The sequence below is a fragment of the Apostichopus japonicus genome, chromosome 20, assembly GCF_037975245.1.
Source record: "Apostichopus japonicus isolate 1M-3 chromosome 20, ASM3797524v1, whole genome shotgun sequence".
Taxonomy (NCBI): domain Eukaryota; kingdom Metazoa; phylum Echinodermata; class Holothuroidea; order Aspidochirotida; family Stichopodidae; genus Apostichopus; species Apostichopus japonicus.
In genome coordinates, this window is record NC_092580.1 from 6,548,210 (window position 1) to 6,564,291 (window position 16,082).

A 16,082-nucleotide genomic window follows, 5' to 3' on the forward strand; every position below is an offset into this window, starting at 1 on the left:
AGGCGGCTTTGATGTAAACTAACTATCCAAAAGTGACCGGGTTTCCCAGTTTTATCCCTTTAAATATGTTTTGTGTTTCGAAACTGTAGAAATTAAGAAGACAGCTTAATTGTAACATAATTTTCCTTAAGGAGTTCTCCCCCTTTAAATCTATATCGTGTTTGCAGTAGCAAGTTTAGGAAACAAGACGGCTTAGTTGTAACTTACATCCCAAAAGGTTCTCCTTAAATGTATAATGTGTTTCACAGTAGCAATTTTAGAACTGAAGACAGCTTACTGGTAACAACTTGTTTAGGTGACAAGTTCCCCCAGCTTGTTCCATTTAACAGATCTGTATTGTGTTCCTAGCAATTAAGATGGCCAAGTTGTAACATAGCTTCCCTAAAGTGATAAGTTCCCCAGTTCTCCTTTAAATCTAAATCGTGTTTCCCAGTAGAAATTTTAGAAGTGAAGACGGCTTTAAAATAACATAAGTTCCCAAAAGTGACAGGTTCTCCCAGTTTTCTACCTTTTAATATGTAGTGTGTTTCCTAGTAGAAATTAAGAAGACGGCTTAGTTTTAACATAATTTTCCTGAATCAACAAGTTCTCCCCCTTTAAATCTATATTGTGCTTTGCAGTAGAAAGTCTAGAAAACAAGACAGCTTAGTAGTAACTTACATCCCAAACGCTTCTCCTTAAATGTATAATATTGTGTTCACAGTAGCATTTTTTGTACAGAAGCCGACTTAGTGGTAACATAACCTCCCAAAAGTGATTGCCCCCCAACCCTCTGTTCTTTCCCTTCAAATATATTGTTTTCTAGTAGAAATTAAGAAGATGGCTTAGTTTTAACATAATTTTCTAGCAAGTTATCCCCCTTTAAATCTACATTGTGTTTTGCAGTAGCAAGTCTAGAAAACAAGACAGCTTAGTAGTAACTTACATCCCAAAAGGTTCTCTTAAATGTATGATATTATTTTCACAGTAGTATTTTAGTACAGAAGCAGGCTTAGTGGTAACATTACTTCCCAAACGTGCCTGGTTCCCCCCCTCCCCCGTTTTCTCCCTTCAAATATATTGTTTTCTAGTAAGAATTTAGAAGATGGCCGAGTTGTAAAATAACTTCCTTAAAGTGATGAGTGCCCTCGGTTTTCTCCTTTTAAATGTGTATTGTGTTTCTTGATAGGATTTTAGAAGATGGCTTAGTTGTATTGTTACTTCCAAAAAGTGACTAGTTCTCCCAGATCTCTCCCTTGAAAGCTATTGTTTCCTAGTAAGAATGTAGAAGATTGCTTAGTTGTAACATAACTTTCCTTAAGTGACAAGTTCCCCCAGTTTTTCGGTTTAAATCTGTATTGTGTTTCCTAGCAATTAAGAAGACGGCTTAGTTTTAACATAATTTTCCTTAATCAACAAGTTCTCCCCCTTTAAATCTATATTGTGTTTGCAGTAGCAAGTCTAGAAAACAGACAGCTTAGTAGTAACTTACATCCTAAAAGGTTCTCCTGGTTCTCCTTAAATGTATAATATTATGTTCACAGTAGCATTTTTAGTACAGAAGCTGGTTTAGTGGTAACATAACTTCCCAAACGTGCCTGGTCACCCCCCCCCCCCCCCCCCCGTTTTCTTCCTTCAAATATATTGTTTTCTAGTAAGAATTTAGATGATGGACCAGTTGTAAAATAACTGTGATGAGTTCCCTCAGTTTTCTCCTTTTAAATGTGTATTGTGTTTTCTGATAGGATTTTAGAAGATGGCTTAGTTGTGTTGTTACTTCCCAAAAGTGACTAGTTCTCCAAGTTCTTTCCCTTGAAAGCTATTGTTTCCTAGTAAGAATTTAGAAGATTGCTTTACCTGTAGTTGTAACATAACTTTCTTTGAGTTTTACAGTTTAAATCTGTATTGTTTCCTAGCAATTTAGAAGATGGCTGAGTTGTAAAATAACTTTCTTAAAGTGTTGAGTTCCATCAATTTTCTCCCTTTAAATCTGTACTGTGTTTCTTGATAAGCCATCTTTACTCCTAAAACTGTTGGTAGGAAACACGATATACAGTAGATTAAAACAAGAACACGGTCGCAATTTTAGAAAACTAGACAGCTGATTTGTACATAACATCAAAAGGTCTCCCATTTCTCCCTTAAATGTGTATCATGTTTGCAGTAGCAATTTCAGAAAAGAAGGCAGCTTAGTTGTACCCCAGTTCTCCTGTAACTCTATATAGTTTCACAGTTGGGCAGTTCCATAGTTATGGGCGTACACTTTGGAGAGTTAAACAAGCCATGTAATCCAAGCCAAGAGTATATGGTCAATTCATGTACCATACCTTGTACTTTAATCATGATAAATACCAGCTGCTCAACTTTTATTATTGCCCAGTAACGATCTAAACATAGCTGGTTATAGACGTACGCAGAGAAACTGTTTTTTGTTCTTTTCTTATACATTTCCAAAACTCTGTTAAGTTTGAGGTCTTGAAAACAAATCAAGTGCCTTTAACAGGACTCTTAAGCTTTTAAACACAAAATGAATTTATCATCTCACCTCATCTCACCTCACCATCTCATCTCACCATCTCACCTAGGTCCCATGTCTATCCCTTTGGTTATGGATGTGCAGATTTATAATTATGGACATACAGAATTAAAAACATACAAAAATTCAACCCACATATCAATTTTCAGATAACATTTATTGAAATGAACATCGAACATGGTATAATAGACTTACATAGACAATAAAAAAAGAAGGAAAAGATACCCCCTTGCAGTAGCTTTGCTACAGGGGATCAAATCATTCACCACATGACTGTTTATCTGGTTATGGACGTACAATATGGACGTACATAAAATACAAGTACATAACCAAGATGTTCCCACAAATACTGGATTTTAAAAAAACTTTGGGTGTTTATGATAGGCAATAAAGTCTGCTTTGATTATTAATATTAATTTTAATTAGAATAATTTTACTTCCTGAAATGTAAAAAAAGCAAAAGGACCATAACTACCTAATGTGATAGCATTAAATTTAAAGTGGCAAAGCCATTAAAACTAAACATGTTGCACTATGAAATTACCCATAATGCAATTTTCAGTTTGTCAGAAATTTAGCACACAGGATTATAACAACCTTCATACACATTTTTTGTATGAACAAATATTTTTATAATATATAGCTGCCTGTACCATAAAATATATACTTGAGCTTTATATTGATACCAAAATTTAGCATGTGGGACAATTTAGAAAATTTGGTAGGAAGGTTGTGAGTTTAGAAAACAAGACAGTAGTTGTCACATAACTTCCCAAAAGGGACAAGTTCTTAGCTCTGTGTTAAATCTACAATATGTTTTGCAAAAGAGAAAAGTTCCACAAGTTTTTTTGTGATTAAATCTGTATTGTTTCCTAGTAGAAATTTAGAAGATTACTTAGATGTGGCAAAACTTTCCAAAAGTGACCAGTTCCCCCAGTTCTCCCTTTAAATCTATCATGCTTCCTAGTAGCAACTTTAGAACAGAAGTAGACTTGCTGGTAGCATAACCTCCCTAAATTGACAGGTTCCCTCAGTTTTTTGCTGTTTAAATATGTATTGTGTTTTCTAGTAGCAATTTAGAAGATAGCCAAGTTGTAACATAACTTCCCAGAAGTGACAGGTTCTCCCATTACATCTGTATTGTTTCCTAGTAGAAACTTAGAAGATGGCTTTGTTTTAACATAATTTCCCTAAAGTGACAAGTTCCTCAGTTCTACTTCTTTGAATCTATATTGTTTTGCAGTATAGAATTTAGGAAACAAGACAGCTGATTTGTACTGTAACATCCAAAAGGTCTCTCAGTTCTTGTTTAAATGAATATTGTGCTTTGCAGAATAAGGCGAAGGTGTAATATAACTTCCCTTAAAAGACGAGTTCTCCTGTGGTGCTATACTGTGTTTCACACTTAGCGATTTTAGAAAGCAAGACTATTACCGTAGTTGTCACATAACTTTCCAAAAGTGTCAAATTTCCCCCCTTTTTTTTCGCCTTGTGTTTCCTAGTAGCAATTTAGAAAACGACTTAGTTGTAACATAACTTACCTAAAGTGATGCATACTCCCCGGGAGTTTTCTGCCTTTAAATCTGTATTGTGTGTCCTAGTAACAATTTAGAAAAGAAGGCGGCTTAGTTGTAAAATTACTTACTAGAAGTGACACGGCCCCCAAAGTTTCCCTTCTTAAATCCCTAGTAAAAACATTTGCAATCAAAAACTGCTTAGATGCATATTGTGTTTTCTACTTGCAATTAAAAACAGTTGAAAATAAATTTGGCCAGAGCCGTGTCATGAAAAGATATACTAGTAGAAGTTAGTCTATACTAGAAGAGAAACCTGTTTTGTTGTAGTGGAACTTCCCTAAAGTGACAAGTTCTCTCCCATTAAATCTGTATTTGTTTTCCTAGTAAGAAAAAAAATTGCTTATTTATTTGACTAGGAGCAGTGTATGAAATGTTCATGCTAGTAAAAGTATGAACATTTAATTGGTAAGTTTTAGTTTATGAAAGAAGATCATGTGAATAATGGTTTGCCTGCACTAAAAATAAACCTCCTTAATACACTGTAGCTCAATGTTTGCTGAAGTTGCATAAATCTAGCAGGAGACTAGTATGAACATTTGTTAATAATGTGTGTATTATATTTAGTACTCTCTTATTTGGGCACTAAATTAATACTTTAGCAATATTAAACAGAGTTGTAAGAATATGAAACAGTTTGATGATGTATTGTTCCTTCCAGAGTCGACATATTGGTAAAACATTAAAGTTTTGGTACTTTAATATTGTACTAAATAGTAACAGTCACTAATTGCTGAATGTCATCCATTTGTTTCCCCAGGTCAAGATCTCTAGCCATCAGGAATTCCAGGAGATAGCTAGTGTAGTAGCCATTACAGCCTGCTATGCCACCATTGAACCTTACATAGATTCCAAGTATGACCTACGTATACAGAAGATTGGCAGTAACTACAAAGCATTCATGTAAGACATTTTCCATTAAATGTATGATGTCTTATGAAGTTATTAGGGCACTGGGGTGTTTTTGTAAGTTCTGTTGTTGTTCTGTTGGTTTTTCTGTTGTTTCTAGTACAATTAGGAGTATTACTTAAAATATCACTAAGATCTGGTGTTGAATTCAGTCAGTCTGGATTATCAGAAATGTTAAAGCTATGGCCCATGTTTTACATCCACAGGAGGTCTTCTATATCTGGCAACTGGAAAGCAAACACAGGGTCCTCAGCAGTGGAACAAATTGCTCTAACAGAAATGCAAGTACCAAAGTTTAATCTTATGCTGTAATAGGTAGATTCAAGTATAACATACATGCTGTGTTAGTTAGAAAGGTGCTGTGGCAAAGTGGACTGTGGCTTGGTCTATGAATCTCAAACTCCTGAGTTCAAAACCAAGTTGAGCAGTCTTTTGCCCATATCTCCTTTTTTTTTTATCATCATCTTGCAATTGTAGAGTTAAATATAACATACAAACAGAATTTCTCAACTGGACTTGTGGCACAGTGGTTAGTGCTCTGGTCTATGGATCTGTAGATACTGCATGTCCTGGGTTCCAAACCACAGGTGAGCAATTTTTATTTTCTCTTGTGCTAGACAGGCAAGAAGTTTAACATAAAAATAACTTCTTCTCCTATTGGGAACCAAATTGGTGTAATGGATAGGTCCTCGGTGCTTCAATTCCAATGTCACCGGTTCGATCCCTCGCCAAAAGACTGACAATGGTCAGTCTGGGTTTCCAGGTTTTTACTGGGACAATACCCCCCTCCCCACATCCGAAGGATGTACCGCGGACAACCCCCCCCTCCCCACATCCGAAGGATGTACCGCGGACAACTACTATCAACACATCCGAAGGATGTACCGCGGACAACCCCCCTCCCCACATCCGAAGGATGTACCGCGGACAACCACCCTCCCCACATCCGAAGGATGTACCGCGGACAACCACTATCAACACATCCGAAGGATGTACCGCGGACAACCACTATCAACACATCCGAAGGATGTACCGCGGACAACCCCCTCCCGGACAAGACTATCAACACATCCGAAGGATGTACCGCGGACAACCACTATCAACACATCCGAAGGATGTACCGCGGACAACCCCCCTCCCGGACAAGCTATCAACACATCCGAAGGATGTCATGCGGACAACACTATTCTACATTCTTTTGAACTGTTGAGAAACTGAAAATTCTTTAAGTCCATCCAACAGGATCTTTAAGTATTTTTAAAATTTTAAATGAAAGTAGTCCCCCTTGATGGTTCTGTGGAATTTTTTTGGTTTATGGTTCCAGAGGTTCCAGGTTCAATCCCCAGCAAGGAAGCCCTTTTGCAGACAGCAAAAAAGAAATTCTTCACTTGCCCTGCCACAAAATGGGGTTCAGTGACCTCACTGCGATATCAAAAAGCAAACCCCACCAACTTATAGATGTGCACTTTTTCTAATTGAATTAAGTTTTGGGCAGGGTTTTTCCAATATTGAACAATAAAAGTGCAGATTTTGGCTATTTTAGCCATATTTTGGTAACTTGTGCAACACATCTGCCAGTTACTGGAGCTTGCAAAAATGGTGGTGTTAAAGCTGCATTTTGAATTGATTCTTATAAAACTTCCTCAAATTTAGGTGACTGCTTTATTTAGTTATTGAATGCACAGAACAAATCAGTTATAAACTATTTTGAACTTTGTTTTTGACTTGTTTTGGAGGGATTTTTTGGCTTTCACTGTGAAATCATTGTGAAATTTAGGGCAGTTGTAAACAGTAACAACTGTCTTGCTCACAATGGTAATGTGCATGCTTCTTTCATACTGCCCATTAGCAGTACCACCATAATAATACCACGCCAAAGTTACACTGACTTGGAGGTGATGTCTCTCATACCAATTATCTCAAAGGTCACACAATATTCCTCATTTTTTTTATATCATTCCAAATTTATTTTTATTAGATCCCATGTTTGATCAAATATTGACAAGTTTATTTGGAACATTTACTTTGTATAGTATTTTGTTTTTAGATATTTGCTCAATAACTGCAAAATTGAGGTTTTCTGATTGTTCAACCATGTACACCCTTTCTCAAATAATTACAAGAGTCACCACCTCTATTGTTCTAATACTATCATATCATTCTGTACCAGGGTTTCACATCACACCTCCACAGATTTTTGATGTAGCTTCTGTCTGTGCTGTCCACTGTATCAGATTAGTAAAACTGTAACAAAAAAAGGAAACAAAACAATCATTCTATCCAGAAGAAACTTTTCACGCTAGCCTAGCAATTACAAAAATGATGTAAACAAAACCACACTGCTCAAATGTATAGCTCTTCACTGTATTTTCTGTCTAATGCTTTCAGATTCAAATTATGGATTGATGAATGCAGCAAACTATTTGGCGGTTTGGACATGGTAGCTGTTGATGCTGTTCATGGTAAAAATGGCAGAGACTACATCATTGAGGTAACTGTCTAGTAAAGTCTCCCTATTTGTGTGTTTCTATCCAGATCCATAGACCACTGGCTAAATTGGCTGACTAGTTTCCTTCCTCACAAACAGAACACAAGTTGTCATCTTTAAACCTTTCAAAACCATATTGTAGGCTGTGTTTTGGTATTTTTCCAAACAGATAAAGCAGATGAACCTTAATCTGAGGGTCATCACATATTAAATCAATGGATTTTGGAGAAGTTTGTAGTTCAAACCTCCGCCCACCTTCATGATTAAAGCACAATGAAATAAGCAAACTCTGAAAATTTCAGTTGCATTTGCTTCAGAATTGTCCAATGATGACAGTTTGAAATTTTGCAATTTGTTTGACCAATTGGTGTATTGCCAATTTTCTTGATTTTTGAGGTCCTATTTCTCAGCAATTGAACATCCAACTACCCTCCTTTTACAGAAACCTATAGAGCTATGCCATATGGTAAATTAAAACTTTAAGATATTTCCAACATGCCAAATATACAATTTTTTTAGTTCTCCCTAAAAAAAATCTGCCATTTTGGTGATTAATTGCTCTTAAAGTATTGCTTCAGGATACTTGGGTTCTTTTAGGGGGAGTATATACTGCCCAGACAATACAAACATAGTATAAAGTTCTTACTACTACCAAATTTCAGGGTTCTAGCTTTTTCCATTATTAAATTTAAGAAGTTATATGGTTGCTCCGTGACAAAAAGAGTGCCATTTTTAATGATTAATTGCTCCTAAAGTATAGTTTCAGGATACTTGGTTTTTTTGGGGGATTATGTACTGCCCAGACAATACAAACACAGTATTAAGTTCTCGCTATATACCAAATTTCAGGGTTCTAACTTTTTCCATGATTAATTTATTAGGTGGTATAGTTGCTCAAGATGTGCAAAAGAGAATATCTTTGCCAGCTAAACAGTCAAAATGGGTCGGATTAAAGGATGTAGACCACCCTCTCGGTACAAAGAAATTCAGGAGGGAATATTTTGATGGAAATCACACTGAATCCCAGCACGGAATAGCATCTTTGGAGTTGCATAACGTAACAGCAGTGGAATTCATTGTTAACTTCATTGTAAATAGTCTGGGTAATACATTATCATCTTGACAAACCTCCAATTTGCTGAATAAATGCTATAGGCACAATTAATCACTAAAATGACACATTTTTTAGTGAACATTTGATCTATTTGTGTACGCCCTGTCACAGATTTAGATTACTGTAATTGGTATTGCTTATATTTTGTAGGTTAACGGATCCTCCATGACATTTCTGGGAGAAAATACAGAAGATGACAGGAAAGCTGTAGCAGATCTGGTCTATCAAAAGATGAATACTCTTTTGGTTCTTGGAAACAGCATGCCGTTAGTCTAGAACTTTATGTTAAACTTTCCTTTTTGCTATGTGGATGATGTAGTATAGAGCAGCGTCTTGTAAACTAGGTTCAAGCAAATGATGTCAAAATACCACATATCAGTGGCTCTGTTTCTAATACAACTGAACCATCTAGATGGTACTGAAATTCATTATAAATCTGCCTTGCCCATATGTCGTTTTGACATTAAACGATATTTACAACACAAGTTAGAAATAATTATTCAAAATTTGTTACTTTACGTTCTATTATTTTACTCGACTGCACTCTCTGACAATGTGCAGTTCTCACAAACTTGTTGAAACAATTCCAAAAGCATCCATACTGGGATTAAGCAGTTTTTCCACCTTGACTATAAGCAAAATTTCCAAATGACACTACAAGAACCCTCTTTCCCTCCCTCTTACATAAAAGAAATTTAAAATTTAATAGCTCACCATTTTCCATTTCTCAGGCGCTCTGCATCAGGTACGTCCACTTCGGCTGCCTCTCTTAAGTCAGAGCCCCAGCTTTCTGCCTCCCAAACACCAAACAGTGCCAGTCCCATCAACCGAAGCCCTCAAACACAGATGAAGACTTCCTCATCTGGGAGCAGTGCTGCTGGAGTACCTCTGCTTCCAAATCAGGTGACCCCAACAGAGGATGAAGATACCTTTAAAAACATCAAAAAGGCATTTTCAAATATCTTTGGTGAAATGAACTGAAGAAATTTGGCGCTTTATTCTTAAATGCAAATCAATACTGAAACATCTTCCATCTCATAGTATTCAAGCAATCATATATGTTAAATCGGGTGAATGTTACCAATAGCCAAAACATTTCAACACTGTACATTAAATGGCTATTATCCAAGTTTTCAGAAGTGTTTCTGGAGGCCAGGTCACAAAACATTAGGTAAACAATTATCATTGGATACACTGACTGCATCAATGAGGTGCACTGTGGGACTGGATTTGCAACTGTATTTGAGAGTGCAAAAATACCATGAAATTTGAATGTCACCCAGGCTGAAGTATAAAATAACTCCTAATACAGCAAAGTAACTGATACTGATGGTAGATTTACAATGGCAACATGATAAAATGATAACAAACTGGGACAAAGATACCTGATAGAAAAGAACCAATGAATAATTGTGAGGGTCCACAGTGCTGCTAGAGAGACTGAAAATAAAGCTGTCTCTATTGATAAACATGACACATCTTGCAAGAATAACTGTTGACAAAATGAAGGTTAATATTTCTAGATCAGCCAATTTAAAAGTTCTTTATAGATCTATTATGATCAGTTACATTCATCCTAACAAGCAATCTCTAAGGATATCTGGACATGGTTGGTTGAAGCAATGCACTTAACATTATAACAGTATGCATATTGCATTGTGCTCTAAATGAAGCGGGTGGTAATTTGGGGAGAAGTTTGAACTACAAAAATATGTTGATTTGACATAAATGACCCACCCACCTATTAGCCATGGTCATCAAACTTTACCAATTACACTTAACACAGATTTCTATGTTTCCTCCTTATACTCTTTAATTGCTTTACGAGTTATACCACATAATGCTGATCAAATGGGAGTGAATAGCTATTTATTATTTGGTGGTAAATCTGACAGAACTTAAGTAAACTTAGTAGTTGAAAGCAGCTGTTTTGGTCTGGTAAAGTTTCTATACTTTTTGATACTTACAACATACAACAGCTAGTAAATTGGAACTATTCTTCAAACTATCTTTATACATGCAATACTACTATAAAAGTGTGTCTGGGTGACAATAAAACCATTCAATCCACCTAAAATATTATTAGTCAGCTGAGTCAAGTTATACTTGGTAGGTTTTGCAGAATTCCTTGAAAATTATTGACCAAATCCACAAAGCTACAAACACATCTCAAGTTTGTGAAAACCTGCATACAAGCACATATTTAGCATGCACATATTTAGATAATTCACATCAAACTAAAAGCAAATTTGGAGATGTTAAATATATGTATAGTAATATCACTGGATTGGGAAAATGAAAAAAATCTGTTAATGGATTTTCGTAAGTGACATTACCTGAACAATAATAGGTTTTCCATCGATAGGGTGTATTCAGTCTTACTGTTATGATAAATCCAATGATATTTATGTCTTTTAACATTGTTCTGTTTTATCATGTGCAATAATTGAAGTAGTAGCAAGAACATGTTGTTTCCTATAAATGCTAGGTTTAAATGTGTCTAAGTTTGCCTTTTCATGTTTAAATTTGTTAATGTAACACTAGGAGGAATCCAAGGATTGAACTACCTAAAGGTGGAATAATAACTTCATAACAGACATGTGCAGCAGTCATTTCTCTTTACATTCCTGCAGCAAGTATATACAATTTGCCCTTCTTGATATTTTGTGCAAATGGTAATGAAACCACATTTTTATCACATTTGCAATTGGGTCATTCCATGTCAAATCATGAATAGTTTGCTGGTCAAAATTTACCACCCTCATTACATGATTAGAGCACCCTGAAATAACCATATTCTGAAAATTTCAGTTGCATTGCTTCAAAATTTGCTGATATATCACACTTTGAAATTGCGTAATTTGTCGCCACCGTGACATTTTCTTGATATTTGAGGTCTCATTTCTCAGCAATTAATCATCCAACTACCATTCTATTACAGAAGCCTATAGACTCTATCCCACAGAATGGAACAAGTCAAGTAAAAAAAAACTCACAGTTCACATGGATACATTACATCAAAACCCATTCCTCATGCTAAATTGCAGCATGAAATAGCTATTTTAGAGCTGCACAACTTTCAAATATATTACAGGAAAGCACTATAATCATTATTTTTTATTCTGACTGGACATAATAATCTCTGAAAGAATCAAGTATCCTGAAGCAATAGGTTAGGAGCAATTTATGAAAAGTACCGCAATTGAATGTTTTGACACTTACTAAAGTTGACCTAACTCACAAGACTATGCTTTTATAGCCTAATTTTTTTCTTTCCATTCTATGGATATATTCTATGGATATTCTATGGATAGTCTATAGGCTTCTGTAATAGAAAGGTAGTAGGATGTTTAATTGCTGAGAAATGGGACTTCAAACAATCAAGAAAATGCCACAGTGGCAATAAATTATGGAATTTCAAAGTGTGATATATCAATTATGGTTGTGATAAGCCAATTTTAAAGCAATGAAACTGAAATTTTGAGAATATGCTTATTTCATGGTGTTCCAAAGCATACAATAAATTTGGTAATATTTGAAAGAGGTCAAACTACAACATACTCCAAAATTTGGAGATTTGATATGGGAATGACCCAATTAGTTTTCATTTTATGGCAATTTTTTTCCTATCTGAAACAGTTGTATTATATGATTGTTTATATTAAAGTGTCCATGCATGAAATTATAGACTGCTATTCCTCTGCTGCATTTTTGGTCTATTTCTGTATAAATTTTAGTTCTAATTTGTGGAACCCCCATTACCATAAAATGTCCATTTTTGTTCTACTTAATGTATGCAACTAATAACCAGATTATATCTTGTAGTGTATTTAAAAGTTTGGGTACTTAATGTGTAAACAATGATCAAAACTGATTACAAAAAGGAAACACTGCATCAGTGTGTACTTATAGAATGGCAATAAACATGTAATATTAACACCGATCAACACTAATAAATAAATAAATAAATATCCACATCTTTAATCTTGAGGATGGTTTTTTAACTTTCATATATATGTGTGCTTACACGAGTCTGGGATTTGTACATGTTACGATTCAGTGCAATTTCAAATCATACCAACTGAGAGACTTCTTCCAAGCATGTTGTGTAACAAAGGTATCTGCTACTGATATGACATTTTCTGGAAGCACATATCATAGTGTTTAAGACCATGACTATTAAGGACCTTTTATTCTCATTGCAAAGACATATGAACAGTAGAGGCTAGGTCAGACTGGAATGCAAAAGGGATAACTGGTTATATCGCAAGCAAAGCTTCAATTTTGAGGAGTCTAATTAGTTCACCTTAAGCAACCAAACAAGCAACACTATCTGAAATGAGAGTCCTTTATATTCTATAGATTTAACTTAAGTTTTTAGTTATTTGTTATTAGTTTTTAGTTATTTTTAGTTTTTAGTTATTTGCTACAGGTGGACTGCATTAACTTTTATACAGTGTGTGTGTTATTCCAATTCATAATACAGTAACTGTAGACTTGCCATAAATGAGCAGCATGTTATCATTTATACCTTTATGAAAAGAACATATCACAATGTCAAAATTTCATTCCCTGAAAATGTATTTATTGTTTATAATTCTTTTTGAAAGTTGGGAGAGTGATGTTAGAGATTCATTTTGTACATTGTAAGCCATCTGTAATAGACATATTATTAGAATCCTGTAAGTGTTAAATCCTAATGTATGTGTGTGTATTGAATAAATCTATGAAAAAATGACAAAATTTGTTAGTTTTAGTTATGTTTGACACTTTTGTAACATTTACTTACTACAATGGTAATGTCTGTCAACCTTCCATGCTGTCCAAGAACTTCAAACTTCTGCCCTATTTCCAGCTTACACCATTGGTTCATTGGTCTGACTGTAGAGAGATCATATTAGATTTATAAGATGCTGCCGGAAGCTGGTGCATGAAGGAGGAACAGTGGGGGGGGGGGGGGTGAGGTAGGTTGTCTTTGGACTCAAGATGATCTTTAACAAAATTTTATCGGCAGTGTCTGATATGTGACCAACCACAAGAGGAAGCTTTTGAAATTGTTTTGGTCAGGCCTCCACAAACCATTACTGGTTCAATGCAGAACTTATTATTCATTCGGCTCGGCTCTTGCACTATGCAATGCAATAGCTATTTGCCTAAAAGTGGAGGATTACTGAGTTAGTCTAGAATACTTTAATTGTGCGAGAAGAGTACAGTTGCAATGTCACTAGTATTGCTGCCAATTTTGACAGTGGATTAATTAAGCATCCATCAGGGTACCCGCTCCCCCCCTCCCCACACAAAAAAAAAAAAAAAACAGACTTGAGATTAACCGAAGTTCGTGGTTTACTAAGTGAAATGGACACAATACAACCTGGACTGATGGAAGATATGTAAAGCTTACATTACAAGATTACCATAAGTAATTCGTGTTCTGGCCAGTCAGCTAGATCACACTAGGAATCAAAATACTGTTTGGAGAAGAAATCAGTTTGCAAGATAAACAATATCAGCACGGTGGTCATTTTAAGTATTATATAAGGTGACCAGACATCCCCAATTTTCTGTACCACCCCCAGGTTGAAAGTGTCTCTGGAAATGTCCCTGGAGTTTATGTTCTTTCCCTGGAACTATCCCCAAATCTGTACACTGGACTGATTAATTTCAATTTTACCTGTCAGGCCTCCCATTGGTAGAGACAACATGTACGTATGCTAAGATCTAATTGTTTACCACTGCAAATGCAAAGTTCACTCATGGTTCACACATTAAGGCAACCCACATCATAAATAATTTCATAGCCGTAATTCACATGAAACACATGATGTTGCACTAGGTGATGCATAAGACTTCCCAGTTACATTCCAATCTTTTGGCATTGGATGTTATCTTGGGTAAAATACTTGTTTAAGGAAGAGGGGTCCCTACCATTTTGAATTTTTTTAACATTTGACCATCATGCTTGAAACAAGCAACACTTAGAGACCCTAAAAATACCATCCCACTCTTTAAACATGCAGTGTAGGTACCAAACCTTTATCATGTCCACATTTTCTGGAAAAACTTTAGTCCCCTTAAACTAGCACTTTTATCAGAAGGAATTTCGTATTAAAAGTGGTTGCTTTGCACATGAATACCGTCTTTCATGGAAGTGGTTACAATTTGTTTGTGTAGTGTGAAATCACACATTGAAACATTATCTGACCATTGGGCTGGACCACAGTTATGTTGAAAGGATGTCATCATTCCCCTGACTAATAGGAGGAAGTAATCAAAAAAGGTAGTGGAATATTGGTCATCACTTGGGGCAAGGGCGGCGGAAGCACTTTTAATCTGGGGGGGCACCGACGTCGAAGGGCACTTTGCAGAAATTCGATTGGACTGATGCAGCCTGATATTTAGTACCCTTTATAACTCTTATTGTATTATATTATTTGCGTATACACATCACTCCATCAACGCCCGCCCCCCCCCCACCCTCAAGGAAAATATGCATACTAGCACTGCAATATCCAATGTGCAAATTGGGAAACAAGGAACAAGTTTTCTTTTGAGACAGAATGAGGTGAAATCATGCTAGTTGCTAATGTAGGAACTTCCGAATTAGAGTTTATTTCTTGTTAATATCTTAACAGATTTTTTCCATTCGAAATAGCTTTGAGTTTGACCCTCAGAAATTCATTAAAAGTCAGGGGCGTAGCAAGGATTTGCAAAGTTGTATACACGACTATCTGAGCGGAGCGCCACCATCGGTTGGCGCGGAGCGTACAAGAAAATTTTTGGTTTTACAATGCCCTCAGATGGCCGGAAACGGCCCTTCCCGAGTGTTCATTCTGGTTCCCTGGCCTCTTGCTAACTTGAGACACCTCAATTTTTATGTAGAAAAAGGGCACATTTTTAACCTGAGGAAAAGTGGGGGGGCACGTGCCCCCTGTGCCCCCCCCCTTGACTTGGGGCATGTTACATGAAAGAAATGGGATAAAAAATAACACAAACTGCATCAATATTCTCTGAGTACACTATGATAACCACTCTTGCTTGGGATTTAATAAACTTCTACTGTTTATGGTATGTATGAGGATCTGCAGCTACAAATAAGTAACCTTGTTAAACATACTTGATGGTTCTTCTAAATATCCATATTTCTATATATATATATATATATATATTGGAACATATCAGTCTTTATGATACGAGGCCCAGTCAAGACATAGGTTAGGAAAATTCTAAAATAAAGTAACTTACCAGGTATCTAGGAGAAGGATAGAGCCCAGCTATGATTCATACAGACTTAGTTGACAGAGCATACTTGAGTTTACAGATCACCCAGGGAGAACATGATTCAAGCACTTTCCTCTCAGAGCAGGACATTCTGAATGTATCCAGCTGTCAATATAAGGAGAAATGGGATTTAAAATAACACCTACTGAAGGTCATGAATATAAATTCCCAAGCAAATAATGCATTTGAATCTTGCTGTCACAA

General features: G+C 35.9%; 2 protein-coding genes across 6 annotated transcripts in view; one reads left to right on the forward strand and one right to left on the reverse strand.

The window, feature by feature from the left end:
• Positions 1-11,115, forward strand: part of LOC139961180 (synapsin-like) — a 545,708-nt gene extending 534,593 nt beyond the window's left edge. For all 5 annotated transcript variants that reach the window (XM_071960174.1, XM_071960173.1, XM_071960172.1 and 2 more), the window contains 5 exons: positions 4,850-4,992; positions 5,205-5,279; positions 7,387-7,489; positions 8,751-8,866; positions 9,332-11,115. In XM_071960174.1, coding sequence (XP_071816275.1) covers positions 4,850-4,992; positions 5,205-5,279; positions 7,387-7,489; positions 8,751-8,866; positions 9,332-9,581 — 687 coding nt within the window. In that variant the 3' untranslated portion in view covers positions 9,582-11,115. The remainder of the gene's footprint in view (positions 1-4,849; positions 4,993-5,204; positions 5,280-7,386; positions 7,490-8,750; positions 8,867-9,331) is intronic.
• Positions 2,654-16,082, reverse strand: part of LOC139961179 (F-box only protein 7-like) — a 36,068-nt gene continuing 22,639 nt past the window's right edge. The window contains exons 12-16 of the mRNA XM_071960171.1: positions 15,843-15,983; positions 13,390-13,481; positions 9,315-9,529; positions 7,166-7,242; positions 2,654-4,112 (exon numbers count right to left, since the gene is read on the reverse strand). The gene's annotated coding sequence lies outside the window, so the exon portion shown is untranslated. The remainder of the gene's footprint in view (positions 4,113-7,165; positions 7,243-9,314; positions 9,530-13,389; positions 13,482-15,842; positions 15,984-16,082) is intronic.